The 22,604-nt window shown below is 41.4% G+C and overlaps 1 protein-coding gene across 4 annotated transcripts; it reads left to right on the top strand.

Annotated features, from left to right (window-relative positions):
- Positions 1–295: 295 nt before the first annotated feature.
- Positions 296–22,598, top strand: GLIPR1 (GLI pathogenesis related 1). 4 transcript variants are annotated; one of them, XR_003519713.2, is made up of 7 exons: positions 296–563; positions 1,765–2,007; positions 11,817–11,929; positions 18,573–18,655; positions 18,864–18,985; positions 21,784–21,810; positions 21,914–22,013. XR_003519713.2 is itself a non-coding variant. In XM_027592340.2 (6 exons), exons 1-6 carry the CDS (start codon positions 372–374, stop codon positions 22,066–22,068), a joined length of 792 nt encoding a protein of 263 aa, XP_027448141.1. In that variant the 5' UTR covers positions 296–371; the 3' UTR covers positions 22,069–22,598. The 4 variants fall into 4 exon arrangements, 3 of the variants coding, with proteins under 3 accessions (XP_027448141.1, XP_027448140.1, XP_027448142.1); XM_027592340.2 differs by lacking the exon at positions 18,864–18,985 and having other exon boundaries at positions 1,765–1,986; positions 21,914–22,598; XM_027592339.2 differs by lacking the exon at positions 18,864–18,985 and having other exon boundaries at positions 21,914–22,598.
- The last annotated feature ends 6 nt before the right edge of the window (positions 22,599–22,604 follow it).

The raw sequence follows: 22,604 nt of genomic DNA, 5'->3' as shown, positions 1-22,604 counted from the left end.
CAAGACGTTTATGGAAGTAAGAAATATGTTTTTATTTAACCACCAGAACCTCCGTAAAAATTGAGACTGTTATTTCTGGAGATTCTAGAATTTCCCTTGGAAATATCCCCTAACTCAAAAGAAAGTCTGATACAGCCTCACAAAAATTTATGTTATAATAAGTGCTGTGTTACTGAGAACCACTGCAAAGATGGGGTTAAAAGCCCCAAAGTGGCGGAAAACCATATATGGAGAAACCCATTTCTTTAAACTTGTGATGAACTCATGTTCTGCTTTTTGTTTTTTGTCTCGAAGCTGAAGTCAAGTAAAACTGAAAGAGGCACACACGCCAGGACCAGCCGTGGCTCTGGGGTCCACCCTCCCGGGGCTCCATGCCAGGCAGACGGAGCATGCGAGTCACACTTGCTTTGACAGCTTGGATCGTTTCTGTAGTTCCCAGTCATGAATATACAGCAAACAGTTTGCCAGATATCGAAAATGAAGATTTCATCAAAGACTGTGTTTTGATTCATAACAAGTTCCGATCAGAGGTGAATCCAACAGCCAGTGCTATGCTATACATGGTAAGGACAAGAGCAGTATTCGTAGCATGAGTAAGTAAAAAACAACTAATGTGTACTGACTTGGGAGGTAAATCCTTGCTAATCCGGAATCTTTTTTTTCCATCGTGATTCATGTGTGCAGTAAATTCATAATCTGTAATCAAAATGAATCCGGTTTAGCTCTGTTGACTCATGTCTTGCAAGCAGGCTCAGCAAGTACATTTTATTTCTCTCTTTTAGATACTTCCTTTCCTCTGGTCATAGATTTTGCTTTTTTTTTTTGGTCACTTTCTTCCCTGTTAATTTTTGAAGGTTGTGTTGTTTGTTTATTTTGTCTCTAAGTTTGCCTTTTTTTTTTTTTTTTTTTTTGCTGCTGGCAGAGTACTGGCTTTCTCAGGAAGGTAGCATGGCATCTCAAGAAAGGATGTAATTTTGAATCGGTCAGGCTTGGGTTTGAGTCCCAGCTCTGTGGCTGTGAGCAGCTTTTTAACGTGTCTGGGCTCTTTAGGGTAGGGCCTATTGTGTTTATTAAATTATATAAACTATGTGAAACACAGCATACAATATTCTGCACGTAATAGGCCCGCAGTGAAATGTTAACCCGTGTCCCTCACTTAGATTCTGAATTCCACAAAGCTCCATCATCGGGTTTCCCACTGGCCCTATAGGATGGTGGAAGCCCCGAATGAGACCTCTGTTCCGGTTGTTACCCTCATCATGCCTCATTCCCTTTCAAACTCTCACTTTGCTCACTCCAGTTACATTGTTTGGTAAGAGTTTTCATTCTTTTTAAATGGAAAGGAATAGGAGCTTCATTCAGGAGGCTGGCCACCTGGGGAGGAGGCCGACTCTGGTCCAAAAGCCAGCTCCACACTTTCTGCCCATGAGGGTTTTAAAGGGACAGGATGTGGTTAATCAGCGAGGGGTGTGCAGTGGCCTGTAACTTTTCCTGATTTCCCATGGATTTGGTGGTGCCTGTTTACAGCTACAGGGCTTGAGGGTTGTGCAAAAGGTGTAATTCTTGTTCTGTGACGTGTGAGGGCTTCCTGTTCTCTCATTAATGGTAGGAGGCTGAGTCACCCTCTGATCACTCAGCTTTCTCATCTTCCAGTATCTGCGCTGATCCCTCTTCAACTCTTTTTCCTCACTGTAGTTGAAAGATCTTTACAAAATCCAGTTTTCATTCTTGACCCTCCTATGGTTTAATGTGTTTTTTTGGCAGACGTGGGATCCAGCACTAGCCCGAATTGCAAAAGAATGGGGAAAAAACTGTCGGTTTGCACACAATGGACAGCTGCACTCGAACAAGCTGCACCCGAACTTCACTTTTGTGGGAGAAAACATCTGGACTGGGTCTGTATCCATATTCTCTGTGTCTTCAGCCATTACTGACTGGCACAGTGAAAGTCAGGACTATGACTTCGAGACTCAGAAATGCACCAAGGTCTGTGGCCATTACACTCAAGTAAGCGTCTGCCCTGTTTCTCTTTTTTTAAGATTTTATTTATTTATCTGGTAGAGAGAGACACAGCGAGAGAGGGAACACAGGCAGGGGGAGTGGGAGAGGGAGAAGCAGGCTTCCGGCAGAGCAGGGAGCCCCATGCAGGGCTCGATCCCAGGACCCTGGGATCATGACCTGGGCCCAACGACTGAGCCACCCAGGTGCCCCTGCCCTGCATTCTCTTGAAACCATCCTTTCAAGGGTAAAGAGAAAACTGGAATCTGGTGTTAAGAAAGTATATAGTTAAGCTGGTGCACCTGTAACTATGAAAGAGTAGGGGTTGCAAGCTTCCTTCAAAAATAAATAAATGGAGCAAACTTCCATAGCAGGGGAGGTCATGCTTGAAGAGTTCAGTTATGTGCGTAAACCTAAAACGTGAGGCTCACTGATCTGGACAGACTTTGAATGTTTTGATAACAGCAACCCCCCTGGGAGGCTTTATTCCATTTGTGAGCCATCAGAGGATGTGGTGAGTGAATAGATTTTCAGGGATGCGTCCTCTATGGAATTGGAGGCACTTGATTTGGGACTCTAAAATTGGGAGACATAAGCATCTCTGACAGAAGCTTCAATTCCGTATGCTCCCGTTCCTCCGAGTGTGGGCGGAGAGCCTGCCATGTGTCACGCGAGGACGAGAAAAACGACAGTGGAGAGGCCAGCATTTAAGCTTGTGTAAACCATCCTGTGGCTATTCTGCCCCCCAAATCTACAGGATTTAGTCCCAGTGGCCACATTCAGAGGCTCCCATTGAGGGTTTTTTTTTTTTTTTAATTGAAGCTGGTTTGGTTTCCTAACCCTAATGCATGTTTGCAACACGTGGAAATAAATCCCTCAGGTAGACCATTTTCTATGGTCTTCTTACTCTGCTGCCTCCCTACCCCAGTCACATTTCATTTATTTACTTTTATTTCCTGGCATCTTTGTCAAGCCAATAACTTACAGTGCTGCACCCATATCTGAATGGTTTTAATGTACAAAAATGTGTTGAAATGAGGCATGAGGGCAAAAACGTTTCTAACAAGGTAGTTAACTTGGAATAACAGGGGTTTTTTTTTAAAGATTTTTAAAATTTATTTATTTAACAGAGATAGAGAGAGAGCGTAAGCAGGCAGAGCGGCAGACAGAGGGAGAGGGAGAAGCAGGCTCTCCACCGAGCAGCTAGCCTGATGCAGGGCTCGATCCCAGGACCCTGAGATCAGGACCTGAGCTGGAGACAGACGCTTAACGACTGAGCCACCCAGGCGCCCCAGAATAACAGGTGTTTTTAAAGAGTGAAATGTTGTTGGAAAAACTCTCAATGTAGTTCAGCCATATAGAGCCTCTGGTCTCATTACAGGTGAAACAAGGTTGGCATCGCTATTTATTATTATGACGTGAGGGGAATGAAGATTTCAGTGACATTTTCACCTCAAGATTATTGTAAGCAAGGAAGAGTTATCAAACCACCAGTAGCAGTGGTCCCTTTCTTGAAAATATAAATAAGATTTCCTCTAGACTTATCCCATAAGCCATTCATCTTGGCTTATGTTCACAAAAAATTGTAACCAGAAAGTTGATTCCATCAGAATCCTACCAGTTCTCGAGGGCCAGAAAGCTAACTCCAGGTTGTCCACAAGTAGTACCTGTTACCATTAAACATTGTGCTGTTTAAATCTCCAAAAATAATTGTCAGTTTGAGGGCACTGACTCTCATTCAGTCCGTGTTTAAGCTTCTACCCCGCACGAGGTACTGTTGTAAGGCACTCCCTGGTCATGTCTTTGTGCAGATGCCTGCCAAACAGAGCCTGGGGCGGTAGCTTATGTCCTACCATATTATTGAAGAGTACAATCGCCAAGAAGTCAAAGTGAGGAGAAATGCGGGGTGGGGCAGGGAATGAGGGACACAGATGGCAATGGCCCCTGACCCTTAGGAGGTGAGCTTCTCCGAGGAGAGACGTGTGTAAGCGGATGTAATGTGGCGCACGGTTGGTGCACTGTGGAGATACCGACAAGGTGCCATGTGGGCACAGAGGACACAGCAACGTATGTGGCCAAAGGGAGGTCTGGAGACATAGGAGTTGTTTATACAGCAGGAGCCAAATCAGTTGGTTCTTGAAAACTAGGTGAGAGTTTATCAAATGAAAAGGAAAAGGAAGAGAACTCCTGGCAAAATTAACAAGGTGTACAGTGGGTACAAATGAGCCTTGTACTTCAGAAGAATGGCTAGGCGCTCACCACAGCAAATATCTGAAGATCAAAGGACTGTTAAATTGAACACAGACTCCTAAACCATGCAAGTCAGTACGCTCCACATCCATGATTCCAGGGACTAAAAACAAGAGGAGGAAACTTGATTTTAAGTCATCTAGACCTGAGATTTCAGAGATGGCCTTCCCCAAATTAGCTGAGCTTACTTGTAGATTTTTCCCTTCCATCTAGGACAAAAAAAGGAGGGCCAACATTTCGGACATGAGAAAACTCATTTCCTTGCATACAGGTGTCAGAGCCCAAGCTGAGTGATCCTAACCTGTTCTCTCTTAAGAGACCACTACATTCTACTCCCACTTCTGAAGAGCAAGCCTTATCCTGGAGAGGAAGTCCAGGGACACCCTGCGTTTGGGATAATGCAACCCGCAGCAACCACTTTTAAGTGTGGTACTTAGCTCTCCATGGTTTAAGATCTCATTCAAATCTCACCAGGAACCTGTCAGAGAGCCGCAATCATCCAAAGATGAGTCAACAGGCTCAGGGAAATGAAGAAGTTGTTTTCCCAGACCTTACGTCCTTGCCTCTGTGCACCTAATCTCAGCCGGTCTGCAGGAGAGCCCCTGAGCACCAGCCCTAATCCCCCTGCAGGGTCCCATTTCTGCCCCAAGATGAAAGAAACTATCATGAACCAGGAGAAACTCACCAAACTGCAAGCACACGTGCGCATCGCTGGGAAAGGAACTGCCCACTGAAAGAAGGTGGTGCATAGAACAGCTACAGCAGATGATAAAAAAACTTCAGGTCTCCTTAAAGAAGCTGGGGGTAAACTATCTCTGGATCGAAGTGACTACGTTCACAGACCAAGGAACAGTGATCCACCTTCACAACTGGAAAGTTCAGGCGTCCCTGGCAGCGAACACTTTCGCCATCACAGGCCGTGCTGATGGAAATGCTACCCAGCGTCTTCAACCCACCTGGTGCAGACAGGCTGCCTAGTTCAGGAAGATGAGCTGAAGCTCGGCCCCACACAATCCATGGGCGGAAAAACATCACTTGCTACAGGAGAAGAGGAGGAGGAAGTTCTAGATCTTGTGGAATTTTTTTTAAAGATTTTATTTATTTATTTGACACACAGAGAGAGAACAAGCAGGGGGAGAGACAGAGGGAGAGGGAGAAGCAGGCTCCCCACTGAGCTGGTACCCGGACGTGGAGACTTGATCCCAGGACCTGGCGATCATGACCTGAGCCGGAGGCAGACGCTTAACCACGAGCCACTCAGGTGCCCCTGGATCTTGTGGAATTTTGATGAGGCTTCCAAGAATGAAGCAAACTGACCTGACTCATCTTCTGAAAAAGATAAAACTTATTACTAGGAGCTGCTATTTTATATGATGACTGCTTTTTAAAATTTTGTTCATGGATCTGATGAAATCTAGATCTCTAATATTTTTTAAGCCCAAGCCTCTTGGACACTGTAGCTCTTTTCAGTTTTTGCTTAGACACAATTCATTCTTTGCAGCTATTAAGCTGAAGAAGCCTCAGGATAAAGTTTGAAACAAGGTTAATAAAGTTCTTTGCCTAGTAGTAAGAAAGAAGAGGAAGTAGAAGAAGAAGAAGAAGAAGAAGAAGAAGAAGAAGAAGAAGAAAGAAGAAGAGAAGAAGAAGAAAAGGAAATTGTTTTCCCGGTGTCACAAAGCTGGTAAGAGGAAGGGCTGGGATCCAGATATCAGGTATCTGGTGAGGATTAAATAATAGGATTTATATAAATTATCTAGTAAAGTGCTGGTACTTAGCAGGCATTAAACAAAGGTTAGATCTCCTTCATGAGCTGGGTTTTTTTGCCAATTATATTGGAAGAAGATTTTGACAGTCTGGTTAAAGATGACTTTACATTAAAACATAATGTTTTCAGGGAGGGCGGTGGGGGATGGGTTAGCCCGGTGATGGGTATTAAAGAGGGCACATTCTGGATGGAGCACTGGGTGTTATACATAAACAATGAATCATGGAACACTACATCAAAAACTAATGATGTAATGTATGGTGATTAACATAACATAATAAAAAAATAAATAAATAAAAGAGAAAGTCAAAGAATGTAAAAAAAAGAATAAAACTGCCAGTAAACAATAAAAACAAACAAACAAACATGTTTTCATCCCTGCAAGAAATGTTACCGGGAGATTCAAGACTACTCAGTTGCCATTTTATTTTTTATTATTTTTTAAAGATTTTATTTATTTATTCATGAGAGAGAGTCAGAGGGAGAAGCAGGCTCCCAAGCAGCAGGGAGCCCGATGCAGGACTTGATCCCAGACTCTGGGATCATGACCTAAGCCAAAGGCCGACACTTAACCATCTGAGCCACCCAGGCGCCCTCAGTTGCCATTTTAAATTCTTGCTGGAAATCACCTCAAGTGGATATTATAACGCCCCACTTATCCTCATCTGCTATTAATAAAAAGCAAGTTATTTTCAGATTTTGGCTGGTGAAGGATGGTTGTACAGAGTAAAGACAATAGATTTAGATCCAGTTACTAACTCATAAAGATGTGGTATTTCTTGACACATTAGATCAACACTTTAGCTCGGTCTTCACTAGAGATAGATTTGCACTGTGTAAGAATTTTGGCATATTAGTATGGAAGATTAGATATTTTGCTGTCGGCAGTTCGCCTTTATAAAACGGAAATAGTTTGACTTCAATTATATGGGCGGGGCAGGAGCTTCGGTTTGGTAGTGCTGAGAATGCCCACCAGATGGCACCATAGATCTCATTTTTGGTTTTAATCCCTGCCACGCTGCCACCTTCTTGAAATCGTTAATTTTACACCCTTACCGAACCAGTGGAAGTGGGACATGTTTCAGTTTCTCTACCTGGTTTTATATATGTTGCAGTGTCACCATACTCGTGATAATAGTGCCTGATAATGAGTCAGAAGGACTCATACTGAGACTTGAAAGAAGATGGTGGGAAGGGGGCATTAGCTCCAAAGGAGAGGCATGCCCCCGCCCGTAGGTTCCCCAGATGCAATGTTTTTGTTATAAAGGTGTAGAGAACGTTATCCTCACTGAATAGTGAAGGAAGCTAAGGTCATGGTCACAGAGTGAGGGGCTAAGCTGGAATATGAACTCCGTCTTTGTAGCCTCAGAGGCCACAAGTTGAACCCAGAACCTGAATGCTCATAAAGCTTTTTAAAAAGAGACCAACTTGAATGTAGAATAAACTGTGGGACATCCGTGCAATAAAGAAGTGAACCCAACAGTACGAATGGGTCTCAAATGCTTATGCTGTGTGCAAGAAGCTAGAGTGGAAAAACTACATTTAAACTGATCCCATTTATGTAACATTCTGGAAAAAGCAAAATGATAGGGACAGAAAACAGATTAAAGATTGTCAGGGGCCAGGGGATGGGGGGAAGAGCTGACCGCAAAGGAGCACAAGGGAACTTCTGGGAGCGATGGACAGTGTTCTAGGTTGTGAATATGGTGGTGGCTACACAACTATGTTTTTGTCAAAATTCATGGAACTGTACACCTAAAAAGGATGGGTTTTACTGTGTCTTAATTACAACCTGACTTTAAAAAAAGAGAGACCCATTAAAACAAAATGAATGGTAATTAACATTGCATACCCTTGGAAACAAAGAGACCAGAAAAGAAAAGTAAAAGACAGTAAAACAAAAGAAACAGCGTAAAGCATTAAAGATGTGTGTGTGGGAAGCCCAAAAATTAAGAATACTTGAGATAAAACAACACCTGAAGAAAGTGCTCAAAGACCAAAGGATAAGAAATATAAAATGATTTACCGAGGTGATGGTAAAAGGAAAACACAGACAACATTGCACCCAGTTAGCATGCATAATAATAATTACCTATGGAACTTGTTAAAATATAGATTTTATTATTTTTTATGGCTGAATAATATTTCTATATATGTAACACATTTTCCTGAAGAAGAAATTCTGCCATTTGCAACAACATGGATGGACCTGGAGAGTACTATGCTAAGTGAACGAAGTCAGGCCAAGAAAGACAAATACCATCTTATATGGAATCTAAACAAAAAACAAACTCTTAGAAACAGAGAAGAGACTCGTAGGTGCTAGGGTGGGGTGGAGGGGAAAAAAATGGGTGAATGTGGTCAAAGGCTCAAACTTACAGTTATAAAATAACTAAGTCTGGGATGTACAGCCTGCTGACTGACCATAGCTAACAATATTGTAGTATATATTTGAAAGGTGCTGAGAGAGTAAATCTTACAATTTCTCATCACAAGAAAAAAATAATTTGTAACTATATGGTGATGGATGTGTTAAATAACAAAAATTCATCTAAGTAATGTTAAAGATCTAATTGGCTTTATTAACTAATTCATGAGTCAGGCAGCACCCCATCTAGCAAGTAGAGGGGAGCTCCAAAGGGCTACAGAAAGGGAAAGGTTTTAAAAGGCAGGACAGAAAGAAACAGAAAAAAGGATTATTTTAAGTGAGGTCATCTTCCTTTGGGGAGAAAAGGGTCTTATTAAGTGGTTTACCTCATCTTCCTTTGGGGGGATGGAGAGGTCCCTTTGACAGATTAGCTTATTGGTGCTAACCAGAAAGTTCCTGACTGATTTGTTAAGACTGCATTTCTGGGGGTGCCTGGGTGGCTCAGTGGGTTGGGCTTCTGCCTTCGGCTCAGGTCATGATCCCAGGGTCCTGGGATCAAGCCCCTCATCGGGCACCCTGCTCAGTGGGAAGCCTGCTTCTCCCTCTCCCACTCCCCCTGCTTGTGTTCCCTCTCTCGCTGTGTCTCTCTCTCTCTCTGTCAAATAAATAAAATCTTAAAAAAAAAAAGAAAAGAAAAGAAAAGTGCAATTAGGTTAGGCCTTAGGCCCCAGTTTGGTGACATGGCCTAGGATAAGTCATGCCATTTTAGGCCTGTGAGTTTCTTCTTGACACATGTTAACTAGATGTATTATGGTGATCATTTCACAGTGTATAAAGTTATTGAATCATTATGGTGTACACCTGAAACTCATGTAATGTTATATTATCAAGGATATCGCAATTAAAAAAAAATACAGATTTCCAGGACAATTCCAGTGACTCTCATTCAGCAGGACTGAGATGGGCTCAGAAACCTGCATTTTAAACAAAGCTTCCAAGGTGAAATCACCTTGAGATACAGTGAAGAGAAATTTAAAATTTTTAAATAAATGCAAAAATGATTGGAAAGTATACATACAAGGGTCAAACCTGAGGATTCACGGCCATAAAGCTAGGTTCTCGCCCTGAGCTAGAGGCCTCAGTTCTCTGCAGGGGATTCCGGTGTGAGATGAAAGGGCAACCCCCCACGTCGATCAGGACGGGAACCGGTCCCTTGCTGAAGGAGAGCACGCCCCCTCCTCTGGAGGGGAGCCCCAGCTGCCTTCCCCATAGTCTCCCAGCTGCCAAACCAAAGAGGACAGAAGGCAGAGAGCTGCTCCCCTACCTCCGGTTTTGTCCCCCCCTCAGCCTCCCTAGCCACTCCCCCACCCACGACCCCACCTTGAAGCCTCGGAGAAGCGCAGACTCCGATCCACATCTCCCCTCCCGCTATACTCTCTCCCCGAGGCGTGGTTTTCACTGATTTTTTTTTTTTTTTAAAGTAAACTTGAGCTTTTTTCTGCAGCCACACCAGCCTTGTGTCAGTTCAACGAGTCTTTCTCATCTTGGGTTAGCATAAGCTGCCCTACCTGGAAGACTTCTCCCGGCTCTTAGACCAGCTCCCTGGGCTTCGGTCCAGCCTCACTAAGGCAGAGCAGGCTCCCACGCTGCGCGCTCCCTTAGCCGCCTCGGCTCCCCCGCACCACAGTCAAACCCTTGCATAAAGGCCCCCACGGCAGCTTTTCTCTACATTTTGTAAAGGCACCCATTGGCTCCGGGTCTTTCACCTCTGTATCCCCCATACTGGGCTCAATTCTTGTCACAAGATTACTTTTGAAAAAAAATATGTAAAAGTAATTTAATATGCAATTTTGTCTCACTGTGAAAAGGAGTGCATTTGATCGCTGGCTTCTCTCTAGACACCAGCTCTTTAAAAATGTTTTTTTTCTTTAGGCTTCTGTGACATCAGACACTCTTGGTTAAGATGAGCTGTCTAATTTGTGGGGCTTCGTGCAAAAGGAAAATGTAAAGTTCCTTGTTCAAAAATTGGGGGGAAAGTGCCACTAAATGTGGGAAAACATGTGACAATGTTGAACTAAACTAAGTACGGAGCCCCCTGCCCCGGCCTGTGCGACGGCACAGGCCCCTCTCCCTGAGGCCGGCACCGTCTTTGGTTTCCCTCCTATGCCGCCCCACACTCCTGTTCAATCTCCTTTGCTGGTTGATTGTCTTTTTCTCTTGATCCCATGCTCTCATTTCCTTGTTTATCTATTATCTTTGCCTACCATCTAATCTAGCCCCGTGTCTTCCAGATTTCTATCTCTAGCCTTGCTCTGTCCCCTGAACTGTAGATGGTCCCCTTTCAGCAGCAAAGGCACTCCACGCTTGGACATCTCAAGGGTCACCAGACCTAAACAGAAGCCCTGTCCATGCTCCCACCCTCCCTCCTCCTTCCCTCCGTTTCCTAATCTCAGGAAGTGTTACTCAGGCCCCAAATGTTCCCACTTCCCCCACACTAAAAGCAAAAGCAAGTCCTTTCAGCTTTAGCTAGAAGCTGAACCATGAACCTGATGGATTCCCAGGAACGGGCCACCACCACCCAAGTGTGGGCCACCATCTTTGTTGTACCACTGAAACAGCCTCTCAAATGCCCTCCATCTTTCTTCCTTTGCTCTCCTCAGTCCACTGACTTCGTAACAACCAAAGAGATCTTTCTGAGATGGGAAAAAGAGTCTATGCTCACTTGCCTACCAGATTCCCCACGACCTGCCCCTCTGGCTCTTAACTCAATGCGAACGACTCTGCCTATTACCTGGATCCCAGTTCCGCTGGCCCTCTCTCTGCCACTCTCACAAGCCGGTTCCACCGTGGGGCCTCCACGCCTCTGCTCCTTCGGCACGGAAGGCTCTTCCTCCCACATTTGGGTCTCCTACACATTCATCCCCAGTGCAGCTCCTCCATGGCCCCTTCTCTGGACACCCAGGCTCAGCCCCTCTTCCCCAACACTCACTATTTTATGTCAAGTGCCCAAAATGATCTTAGTATTGTGTATATGTTTATTTCACACACACCCCAATAATAAAATTCCAAGTCTTGTTTCCAACTGAATTCTGAGCACCTGAGTGCTCCCTGGTAGCAATGGCTCTCCCTGCTAGAGTGAATACACCTCACTGTGTTGGCCTAATCATACTCAAATGTTCATTTTATTGTCTCTCTTTTTTTTTTAAAGATTTTATTCATTTATTTGACAGAGAGAGACACAGCGAGAGAGGGAACACAGGCAGGGGGAGTGGGAGAGGGAGAAGCAGGCTTCCCGCCGAGCAGGGAGCCCGATGCGGGGCTCGATCCCAGGACCCTGGGATCATGACCTGAGCTGAAGGCAGACGCTTAACGACTGAGCCACCCAGGCGCCCCTATTGTCTCTCTCTCTTGCTGCAAATTCTTATTTTCTTTCAGGTTGTCTGGGCAGACAGTTACAAAGTTGGCTGTGCAGTACAGTATTGCTCCACAGTTTACGGCATTAACAGCTTAACCAATGTAGCGCATTTCATATGCAACTACGGACCAGGGTAAGTACCCAAATCAAACTCTTTCTAAACTTCTTTTAAATCTACTTTAGAAGTATTTATTTTCATTATAGAAAATTGGGATAATAAAGAAAGTGTAAAAAAGAAAATTAATATCACTATTAATTCCTCTACCCAGAGATCTACTCCATTAACACCTGGTACATTTTTTTTTTAGTGTGTGTGTGTGTTTGCACCCTTTACAAGTGCTACACAAATACACACATACATACACAGCACGTGTTTTTAAGAGTGGCAAGACTAAAATGTTTTCAGGGACATAGATTAATGGGAAATGGTAATAACACCACAAAATGGGAGGATTGGTGTTACTTTATATTTATTGATTTTTTAAAAACTTGGCATATTTTGCACAATTTTCAAAAAAAGTAACTCAATTAAATTTCTCAATTTATGTAATTTATTTCATTTACTTTTGAAAGTTTTGGTTTTGAAATGGATATTTTTCTTTCTTTAGAAAATAGGGTAGACCCATGACATGCCCCCGCCTTTCTTTAAACATATATGTGTGTTTATGCATCATACACGTTATTGAGAAAATAAGATCATACTGGAAATGCACACATTCTATTTTTTTACTTAAAATTATACCATGAGCATTTTCCATGTCATTGAATTTTTAAACATATGAATAATTAGAAAAATAATGAAAGTACCCTTTCACAAAGATGGTGTTGAAGGTGAAGGAAACCTTTGCCCCTCCCAAAGCCAAAGCCAAGGCTTTGAAGGCAAGAAGGCAGTGTTGATAGGTGTCCACAGTCACCAAAAAAAGAAGATCCACACATCACCTACTTTCTGATGGCCCAAGACACTGCGTCTCCAAAGGCAGCCCAAATATCTTCAAAAGAGTGCCCCCAGGAGAAACAAGCTTGACCACTATGCCATCATCAAGTTCCCCCTGACTTAACGAGTCAGCCTTGATAAAAGCAGAAGACAACAACACACTTGTGTTCACTGTGGATGTCAAGGCCAACAAACACCAGATCAAACAGGCTGTGAAAAAGCTCTATGACTTTGGGTGGGGGGATGGGTTAGCCTGGTGATGGGTGTTAAAGAGGGCACGTTCTGCATGGAGCACTGGGCGTTATACGCAAACAGTGAATCATGGTACACTACATCAAAAACTAATGATGTAATGTATGGTGATTAATATAATAATAATAATAATAAAAAGTTCTATGACTTGGACATGGCCAAGGTCAACATCCTGATCAGGCCTGATGGAGAGAAGAAGGCATATGTTCGAGTGGCTCCTGACCATGATGTGTTGGATGTTGCCAACAGAATTGGTTACATCTAGGGCTTCCAGTTGGCTCAGTCAGTTAAGCGTCTGCTTTCAGCTCAGATCATGATCCCAGGGCCCTGAGATCGAGCCTCATGTGGGGCTCCCTGCTCAGCGGGGAGTCTGCTTCTCCCTCTCCCTCTGCCACTCCTCCCCACTTGTGCTCTCTGGCATGCTCTCTCTCAAATAAATAAAATCTTTAAAAAAAAAAATTGGGGATCATCTAAACTGAGTCCAATTGGTTAAATCTAAACATACATTTTTTTCACCATAAAAAAATGAGTAATACTTATAAAATGCTTACTATATGCTAAGCATTTTTTTAAAGACTTTTTTATTTATTTGAGAGAGAGAGAAAGAGAGGGAACGCACACTTGAGCTGGGTGGGGGCGCAGAGGGAGAGAATCTCACACAGACTTCACGCTGAGCACGGAGCCCTACATGGTGCTCTATCCTGAGACCCAGGAGATCAAGACCTGAGCTGAAACCAGAGTCGGTCACTTAACCATCGGAGCCACCCCGCTAAGCACTTTTCTAAGTGCTTCACACATATTAACTTACTTAATTTTCATGAAAGGTCTTGAGATGGGTCGTCTTACCACCCCTGTTTGGCAGTTAAGAAAACTGAGGTACTGACAGGGTGAGTAGCCTGCCCAGGGTTCCACCATTGGTGACACTATTTCACATGTCACTATGTCATAGCTGGACTGTAACCTGGGCTGTCTGGCTCCCGAGTCTGTGCTCTAGATGGACACAACAGCTCATCCTACTGAAGAATTTAGATTGTTCTCTGTATTTTAATATCTGATGAACAACCTTGTATAGAAGTCTTTGATCCCATCGATTTCCCTACAAATTCCTAGAAATAGCATACTAAGTAATACATGTGAACATCTTTAAGTTTTTAAAAATGCATATGGCCAAATTATCCTCCACTATTATTTATACCAATTTATACTCCTTCATTAGGACTGGGATTATCATTTTTTAATATTTTTCAATCTGATATAAAGTGTTATCTCATATTTTCTTTTGCATCTCTTAGACTACCAGCGATTATACATTTTCACCTGATTGCCTATTTACATTCCTCCTTTTGTGAAGCATACGGTCTGCTCATTTTTCTACTAGAGTGATTTTCTTAATAGTTTATGGTAGTTGTTTGTATTTTAAAGCTTTTAACCCTTTCTCATATACATAACATTTATTATTTTTTTTAAGATTTATTTATTTGACAGAGAGAGAGAGAGAGCTCACACAAGCAGGGGGAGCGGCAGGCAGGGGAGAAGGAGAAGCAGGCTCCTCCCGGAGCAGGGAGCCCGATGCGGGGCTCAATTCCGGGACCCTGGGATCATGGCGTGGGCCGAAGGCAGATGCCCAACGGACTGAGCCACTCAGGCGCCCCAACATTTTTTTTGTTTCCCTTGAATTTTGTTTGGATTTTTCCAATCTTTGGGATTCCAAAAGATTTGTTAGACGCCTCTCTCTCTTTCCCTGAAGTAACGCTCAGAAGAAATGTTTGATAGTTTGAGTGTAGGTGGGAGTGTAAGGACTAAAATCAGGTGTCATTCAGAAGAGAACAACTTTGACTTAAAATCCCAAAGTCAGAAAATAGGGAAAACCCAGGAAAAACCAGCCAAAGCCATCAAGCCAATCAGTGGTGACTTTTCATGACATTTATATAACTTAATGGTTGAGATACGGGGTCTTGAGACCCACTACCTTGGTTCACTTATGTGTGACCTTGGACAAGTTACTTAATCTCTCTGAACCTCAGTTTGCTCTGCAAAAGATCAGGATAATAAAAGCACTGACTCCTTATCAAGTAGCTATGAAAATTGCATGAGAGGGGCGCCCGGGGGGCTCAGTAGTTAAGCGTCTGCCTTCAGCTCAGGTCATGATCCCAGGGTCCTGGGATCGAGCCCCGCATCGGGCTCCCTGCTCCGCGGGAAGCCTGCTTCTCCCTCTCCCACTCCCCCTGCTTGTGTTCCCTCTCTTGCTGTGTCTCTCTCTGTCAAATAAATTAAAAAAATCTTTAAAAAAATTAAAAGAAAAAGAAAAAGAAAACTACATGAGAAAAGCTAGGTAAAACACCAGGTATATGTAATACCCAGCAATGGTGATTATTTGAGAAGTACTCACAGTTATTGTTATGATGAGGCACAAATGTGAAGTCTCCTGGCTTACACTCACTTTACTTGCTTTTAGAGTTCTAAACAATAAGTTGTAAAACTTAAAACCAGTTATAATACTTCTATAGAGTAACATTCATTTATTCATACAAATAATTCATACATTCAATTATTCAAAAAATATTTGTTTACTGAGCTTCAAAGGAGAACCAGCCTGACACAGTCCCCGCTCTCATGGAATTTGTATTTATGGGCAGAAAGACAAAAAAAATACAAATAAAATAACAGCATGATGAAAGGAATAATGAAGGAAATACCAGTAACACTGTAATCGACACTATCAATAGGCAGGACCTTACTTGGATAAAGTGATGTACTTGAGTGTAGGCATGAAGAATAGAAAGGAACCAGACATGTGAAGAACTTCACGAACGGGTCGGCTGCAGAAAACACCTGCAAAGCTTCTGTGGAGAGGATTCAAGAGCGGACAGAAGAGCAGAGTGCATGGACCACTGAATGAGATGCGACTGGGGGAAGGAGGCAGCTCAGCCTTGCAGGGCTGTGTAGGTCATGGCAAATTTAACTGCATTCACATCACAAGAGGAATCCTCCAAGTATTTTAAGCAAGGGAGTGACAAGACCTGCTTTAAATTGAGAGATCAATTCTGTATGAGATGTGGAAAATGGATTGGAGGGTATGGGGTGGGGGGCACAGAGACCAGTTAAGGATGTCCTCATTTTCTACTGCCTTCTGAGCTGGTTTTTCTCCTCATAGGCCCCCATTCCACTAATTCTAAGAAGTCCAGTATCCTCCCCATATTTCTGAGATTTCCTAAGAGTGGGGTGAGGATGCTTAATTCTCTTGTCACCTGTAACTCAAGCTCTGGAGTCAGTCATTGTCCAGGACAGTTTTGACTCCTCCTCCTGGCCGCTTCAGATCATTCTGATCTGCATTTTTTAAACGTAGCCACAACTCTCCCTTCATTCTCCTGGGCCCCTCTGAGCTAGGCTATCTTGTGATTAGTGGAAGAGAGGATTATAGCACGTTAGAGGAAATGACAACCCTGACCATCAGATCCTACAAGACCTAGTGTGCTCTGCCTTAAGGACCCTTCCTCATATTTATCTTTTTCTTTAAAGATCTATCTTTTCTCAGGGTGCCTGGCTGGCTCAGTCAGTAACCTTTCGACTCTTGATCTCGGGGTTGTGAGTTTGAGCCCCATGTTGGACAAAGAGATTACTTAAAAAAAAAAAAAAAATCTGTCTTTTCTCTTCCTCAGTCCTGGGGCCCTTTCTCAGGCTACCAGGGAAAACACTAAAATTTCCTGCTTCTTTATGGACAGAATACTTTAGGACTCTTGGTCTCAATTGTTCCTATCCAGACAAATGCAGGCCTTTCCAGTAGCGCATTTCTCACGGGATGAATTCTGCCATTTCCCTAGAATTCGTAACTGCCTTGTCTTTAGCCTGGTTTTGAAACAGTAATTTCTTCTCTTCTTTATAGTTTGGAATACACAATTCAACAAAGAATGAAACAGCACAAACGATTTTATTAAAAAAACATCCGAGAACTTGACCACTCAATGAGTTTTGTGCTTTCTAACAATGAAAGATATCCCCATAATTAATGTGTATTTTGGAGGTCTAATTATCAGAACATTCCTTTGACTATTTTCCACAGTGTAAAGCAAGTATGAGGATAAACTTATTTTCTGAAACAACCTAGATTAGTTTGGAGCCAAACATGATTAGAACATAGGTCTTGGAAACGAGGTGTTAATAAAAAGTAATGTCTCCTTAACTTTGGAGGTAAAGCTATAGTGTTAGGGGAGGGGAGTTGAGTCAATGAACTTGGAGTTAAATCTTTATTTTCACTAACCTCTACTGAAAATAACATTTCATTATGTATGAAGACAACACTTCAGCCCCATCAGCAATACTGTAACTCCGTGTTAGTACTACTTCTATCTTTGTAAATATCAGATATTCTCATAGCACATTCCATTTGCTGCAGAGATCTCAAAATATGGTTGTAATCTATCATTAAAGGTACTATCATTAGAATTCTTGCTAGATCTTAATACTTGAGAAGGACATATTGCTATATCAAAAATATTTTTAACATTTTGATAACTATTTGAACTTACTTGGTTTCCTTTATAATCTTACAAACTGTATTTTATGTACTTAAAAACAAACTATTTTGGGGCACCTAGGTGGCTCAGTCAGTTGTGTCCAACTCTTGATCTCGGCTCAAGTCTCTGTATCAGGATTGTGAGTTCAAGCCCTCCATTGGGCTCCACCCTGGGCACGGAGGCTACTTAAAAAAAAAAAAGTAAAAACAAAGAGTTTTGAGAGTCCATAGGCTCCACCAGACTGCCAAAGGGTACCATGACACAAAAAATTAAGAACTCCTTTCCAAAAAAGATGAGTGCATTGGCAGAGTTACTGAAATGCATGTACAGTTCTCATCATTACTACTCTTAAGATATTCATGGGGATATAAAATGCTTGGATATTATTTCACTTTCTAGTGTATGACCTTGGTCAATTACTTACACTCTGTGCCTCACCTCTACCTATATTGGGGATAAATAAATAATAGTATCTTCCCCATAGGCTACTGTGAAAATTCATTCATTCAAGGATGCTTAGTACAGTAATTATTATCCACATTACATCTTTTATGTGAAAACAAATTTAGAAATTCCCTTTTTTTTCTTTTTTTAACCCAGCCAAATGACTCCTGTCCAACTAAAACCAAGGAGGCTTGCTAAACTGGGAAGAGTAAATGTGGGCCATGAGACCTTAGGATGGGCAGTTTTTTGGATGGTAGTGATCATACAGGCCAGATAGTTAAATAGAGCCAAGTGTTGTCCTGGAGTCAGACCAATCCAGATTTCCTTGTGATTCTGACATGTATACATTGTGATTTTTGACAAGTTAACTTCTTAGAGCTTTAGTTTCCTTATTTGTAAAATAAAAATAACTTCCAGAGTTGTCTTAAGAGTTAAATGAGATGGAGGTGAAGACATAGGTTCATAGACATAGACACAAAGAATAAAACTCTATAAATATTAACAGGTTTCCACTTCCCTCAACCCTCGGAATCTGTGGACTTCCATCCTATATATTTAGTCAAAGATTCACAGTAAATTTCATTAGGAAAAAAGTAATCTCTCCTAATGGACAGCTTTTTTCTACTTTATAGACAAAGCTATCAAAGGCCATACAGAAGAGGATCTACTTGCAGTGCCTGCCCCAGTGATGACAAATGTTTGGACAATCTCTGCAGTGAGTAAAAGAAAAAATCTACCAATAATACAATGTGTTTGAAACAACTTTCTCTGCAGAGTTAAGAATGCAAATGTTTGCTTTATCCTAACAGCTATTTTCAGGGAAGCTGGTGTCAGGTAGCAATCAAGCCAATGGCTTACTGTCATGGGAATGAACATATATTTAAGGTAAATTTAAGGAAGCAAATAATATCCTTCTTTTTTAGCTTTAATCAGTACAACAAAAAATGACTATGAGGACAGAAACTGTAGACCCAAGATTTGCTCATTTCAGCAAGATCAAAAAAACTCCTGATTTGTAAACACTGATTTCTCATCTTCACTTCAGGTACAGCCACACTTTTTTTTTTTTTTAAAGATTTTATTTATTTATTTGAGAGAGAGAATGAGAGAGAGAGAGAGAGAGAGAGAGAGAGCACATGAGAGGGAGGAGGGTCAGAGGGAGAAGCAGACTCCCTGCTGAGCAGGGAGACTGATGCGGGACTCGATCCTGGGACTCCAGGATCATGACCTGAGCCGAAGGCAGTTGCTTAACCAACTGAGCCACCCAGGCGCCCTCAGCCACACTTTTTTGATCAGCTCTCTGAGCAGTCATTTCTCCCCTAGTTCGACCATTCACTTCGCTCACAGCAGTTTTGTTAAAGGAACTCAGTAACATGTAGCAATGAATTTCTTCTCCTAGCATCAATGTATTAACTGAATTTTTCATGTTGCTACAATACTACAAAGCGTATTATTTTTTTTTTCCAAGTTAGCCAGTATAACATAGGAGTTAAAACCCACACATTTTTGAAACAGTATGCCCAGGTTCAATTTCCAGTTCCACCACTGTGACCTTGGGCAACTATCTGAACCAATTTCCTCAACAATAAAATGTAGATGGCGCCCCCCATCTTTTTTTTAAAAAACATATAATGTATTATTTGTTTCAGAGGTACAGGTCTGATTCATCGGTCTTACACAATTCAGTGCTCATCATAGCACATACCCTCCCCAGTGTCCATCACCCAGCCACCCCATGCCTCCCGCCCACCACTCCAGCAACCCTGTTTGTTTCCTGAGATTAAGAATTGCTCCTGTCAGTGAGATCTTGATACATGTCTTTATCTGATTGATTTATTCCACTTAGCATAATACCCTCTAGTTCCATCCACGTTGTTGCAAATGGCAAGATTTCATTCTTTGGGTTTTTTTTGATGGCTGCATAATATTCCACTGAGGCGGAAACTGGAGGGGGAGATGAACCATGAGAGACTATGGACTCTGGAAACAAACTGAGGGTTCTAGAGGGGAGGGGAGGTGAGGGGATGGGTTAGCCCAGTGACGGGTATTAAAGAGGGCACGGAGTGAATGGAGCACTGGGTGTTATATGCAAACGATGAATCATGGAACACTACATCAAAAACTAATCACGTAATGTATGGTGATTAACAGTAAAATTTTAAAAAATTAAAAATAAAAATATTAAAAAGCAAAAACAAAAATAAAATGTAGATGGCAGTATCTCTTCACAGGTTTGATGAAACAGATCAAGGAGAAAAGAAAAAGAAATATTTATATTTAGAACAAGAACCTGGCATACAGTAGCACTCAATAAATACTACCTATTATCCATAAATTCATCCTTCCTGTACTCCCAAATGTTGAGTTTACTCTTGGTGTTTTATGCCCAAACTCTGTCACGTTTTTATGCCCACGAACAAACCTCATGTTTCTTTAAAATCTGTGGTGAAAACTGAGACAATTATTTTAAATTATTTAAGGAGTAATTCAATTATTGCCACTGGTTAGCTATCTTTCCCAATGGATTCTAAATTCCAAACAGGTAGGAATTATGCCTAATTCACTTATACCCTAGCCTGGCAAATAAGCACTAATTTGAAGGCATGTTTCCTTAAAAAAATATTCCTTCTCTTTAGAAATCTAGATAATTAGTAACAACAACTTCACAATGACAAGAAGAAAGTTCCTGGAATTTTAAATTTTGATCTTGGGAACTAGCTTGAAATGGCCTCTAGTCTTGTGGGATAAAAATTCAGAAAATGAAGGCTGTGATCCAATAATGAAAAGCCCCTGGGCCCTTAAGAAAAATAAAGGGCAAACATGCTAATGTGTATGAGGGTAAAGAGCTTTTAACAGATTCCATCTCTGACAAATTATGACAAATATTGGAGGAAAAAAATTCTTTCTGGTGCTTTAGGTACTTACTGTTGGCAGGTTCAATAAATACCCATGGAGGCCAAATCAGGATGGTTTTGCATAATGTGCTGGGTATGCTAATGATACATGGGATGATTTTAGCTAGTGCATGAATGTACATTTGTTTCAGTATTCAAGAGTTGAATATTTAACATTTAAAAAATGTATTATGTAAGAAAAAAATCTAACTAGCACAGCATATTCTTGATTTCATGGCATTAACTGCCCAAAACAAAGTAGCAGCAGCTTCCTGGTAACTCACTACAAAGCCCCCTCACAGGGATGATGATGATCAGGATGCTCACCAGCACCCCAGCCATGTCCTTGCTGGGCTGCGCCACAGATTTCAACACCAGCTGGCAAAGAACTGGTGTAGAGAAGGTACCTATTTAATTAAAAAAGTATCAAGAAGGCTAAGGCAGATGTAGAATTTTCTACCTAGTGTTCGGAATGTCAAAATCCGAATAAAACTCAGTGAAAAGAGAGGGATAATTATGACATTATGCAAACCAAATCCCTGTAAGAGAGAGGTCATGGTCTCTTTATTACTGACTGATCATAAAACAGTATCATTCTTCTCAGGGAGGAACTTATTTCCAGGAAAATATTTTAATAAATTGCTCACAGTGACTAATAATTATTTAATTCTTAAATTCTAATAGTTTGTTATTTTAATTGTATTTATTATCTGCTAGTTATGGTATGTAAAATTATTTTCCACTTATAGTAATAGTATATAAAAAGTTTATAAGGTTAATTTAAAAATATCAAGTTAGTATAGTTAGTACAAAAATTCTTTAATAACTAATGTTTGAAAAACACTAAGAAAGTGAAAGCAACAGTTAATGGTCATAATTAGAGACTTGGCTTTTTAAAATAAAATAAAGCCTCAGCAGTACATATTTTTTTCTTCTTCTGACTTTACAGCTAATCCAAAGCGAGACAAAGTCACAGGTATGTACCTATATCTTTCATTGTTCCATTAAGATCTATGTGAATTATATTATTACATTCTGAGAAACAACATTTAAGAAGATATTTTATGTTTGTTTCACAGGTTACCACCCTATTGTGTATCCTGACTGGCTAATATCTTCACGCAACAGATACCTCTCTCTCTTTCTCACTGTTAGTCCACCAATCCTAATACTGAGTGCTATAATGATCATTTGGGTCAAACACAAATACCCTCATTTAGTTCTTTTGAACTAATATAATCCACAAAAAAACACAATTCATTCAGATGTGTTTTTTTAAAAATTAACGGATATATTTCTTAATTCTAATTTTAAAACATTTCAGAAAAATATACGTTGCAGTAAACCCTTAATAAAAAAGCTGTTCAACTTCCTATCTCTACAATAAACTCATTTTTACTTTCCACTTTTCTATGAGTAAGCATTGTTTTCAGCCTGCCACAGCTGTGACTTTCAGTAAGTAACCCAGCCTCTGTGTGTCTCAGCTTCTAAAACTACAAAATGAATGTGTTAAATTTAAGTGATTCTAAATAACTCCACTGACCCTCATTAGTAAAAACATTTCTACGTAACTTGTTGCATGCTGCTTCAATTCTAAACATCTGGTCCCCCCCCCCCCACCGCCCCCCGCCACCTTGCAATCTGAGGTCTTTGGTTTATCATTTTCCCAGACTCAGAATAGTAATTAAGGGATTTAAGGGGCCTTGCTTTTTTTGCTTATGGGTTGTTTAATCTTAAACATAATGTAGAATGAGATTATAAAAAGAAATA

The sequence above is a fragment of the Zalophus californianus genome, chromosome 9 (assembly GCF_009762305.2).
Source record: "Zalophus californianus isolate mZalCal1 chromosome 9, mZalCal1.pri.v2, whole genome shotgun sequence".
Taxonomy (NCBI): Eukaryota; Metazoa; Chordata; class Mammalia; order Carnivora; family Otariidae; genus Zalophus; species Zalophus californianus.
This window is presented reverse-complemented; position numbering and strand designations above follow the sequence as displayed.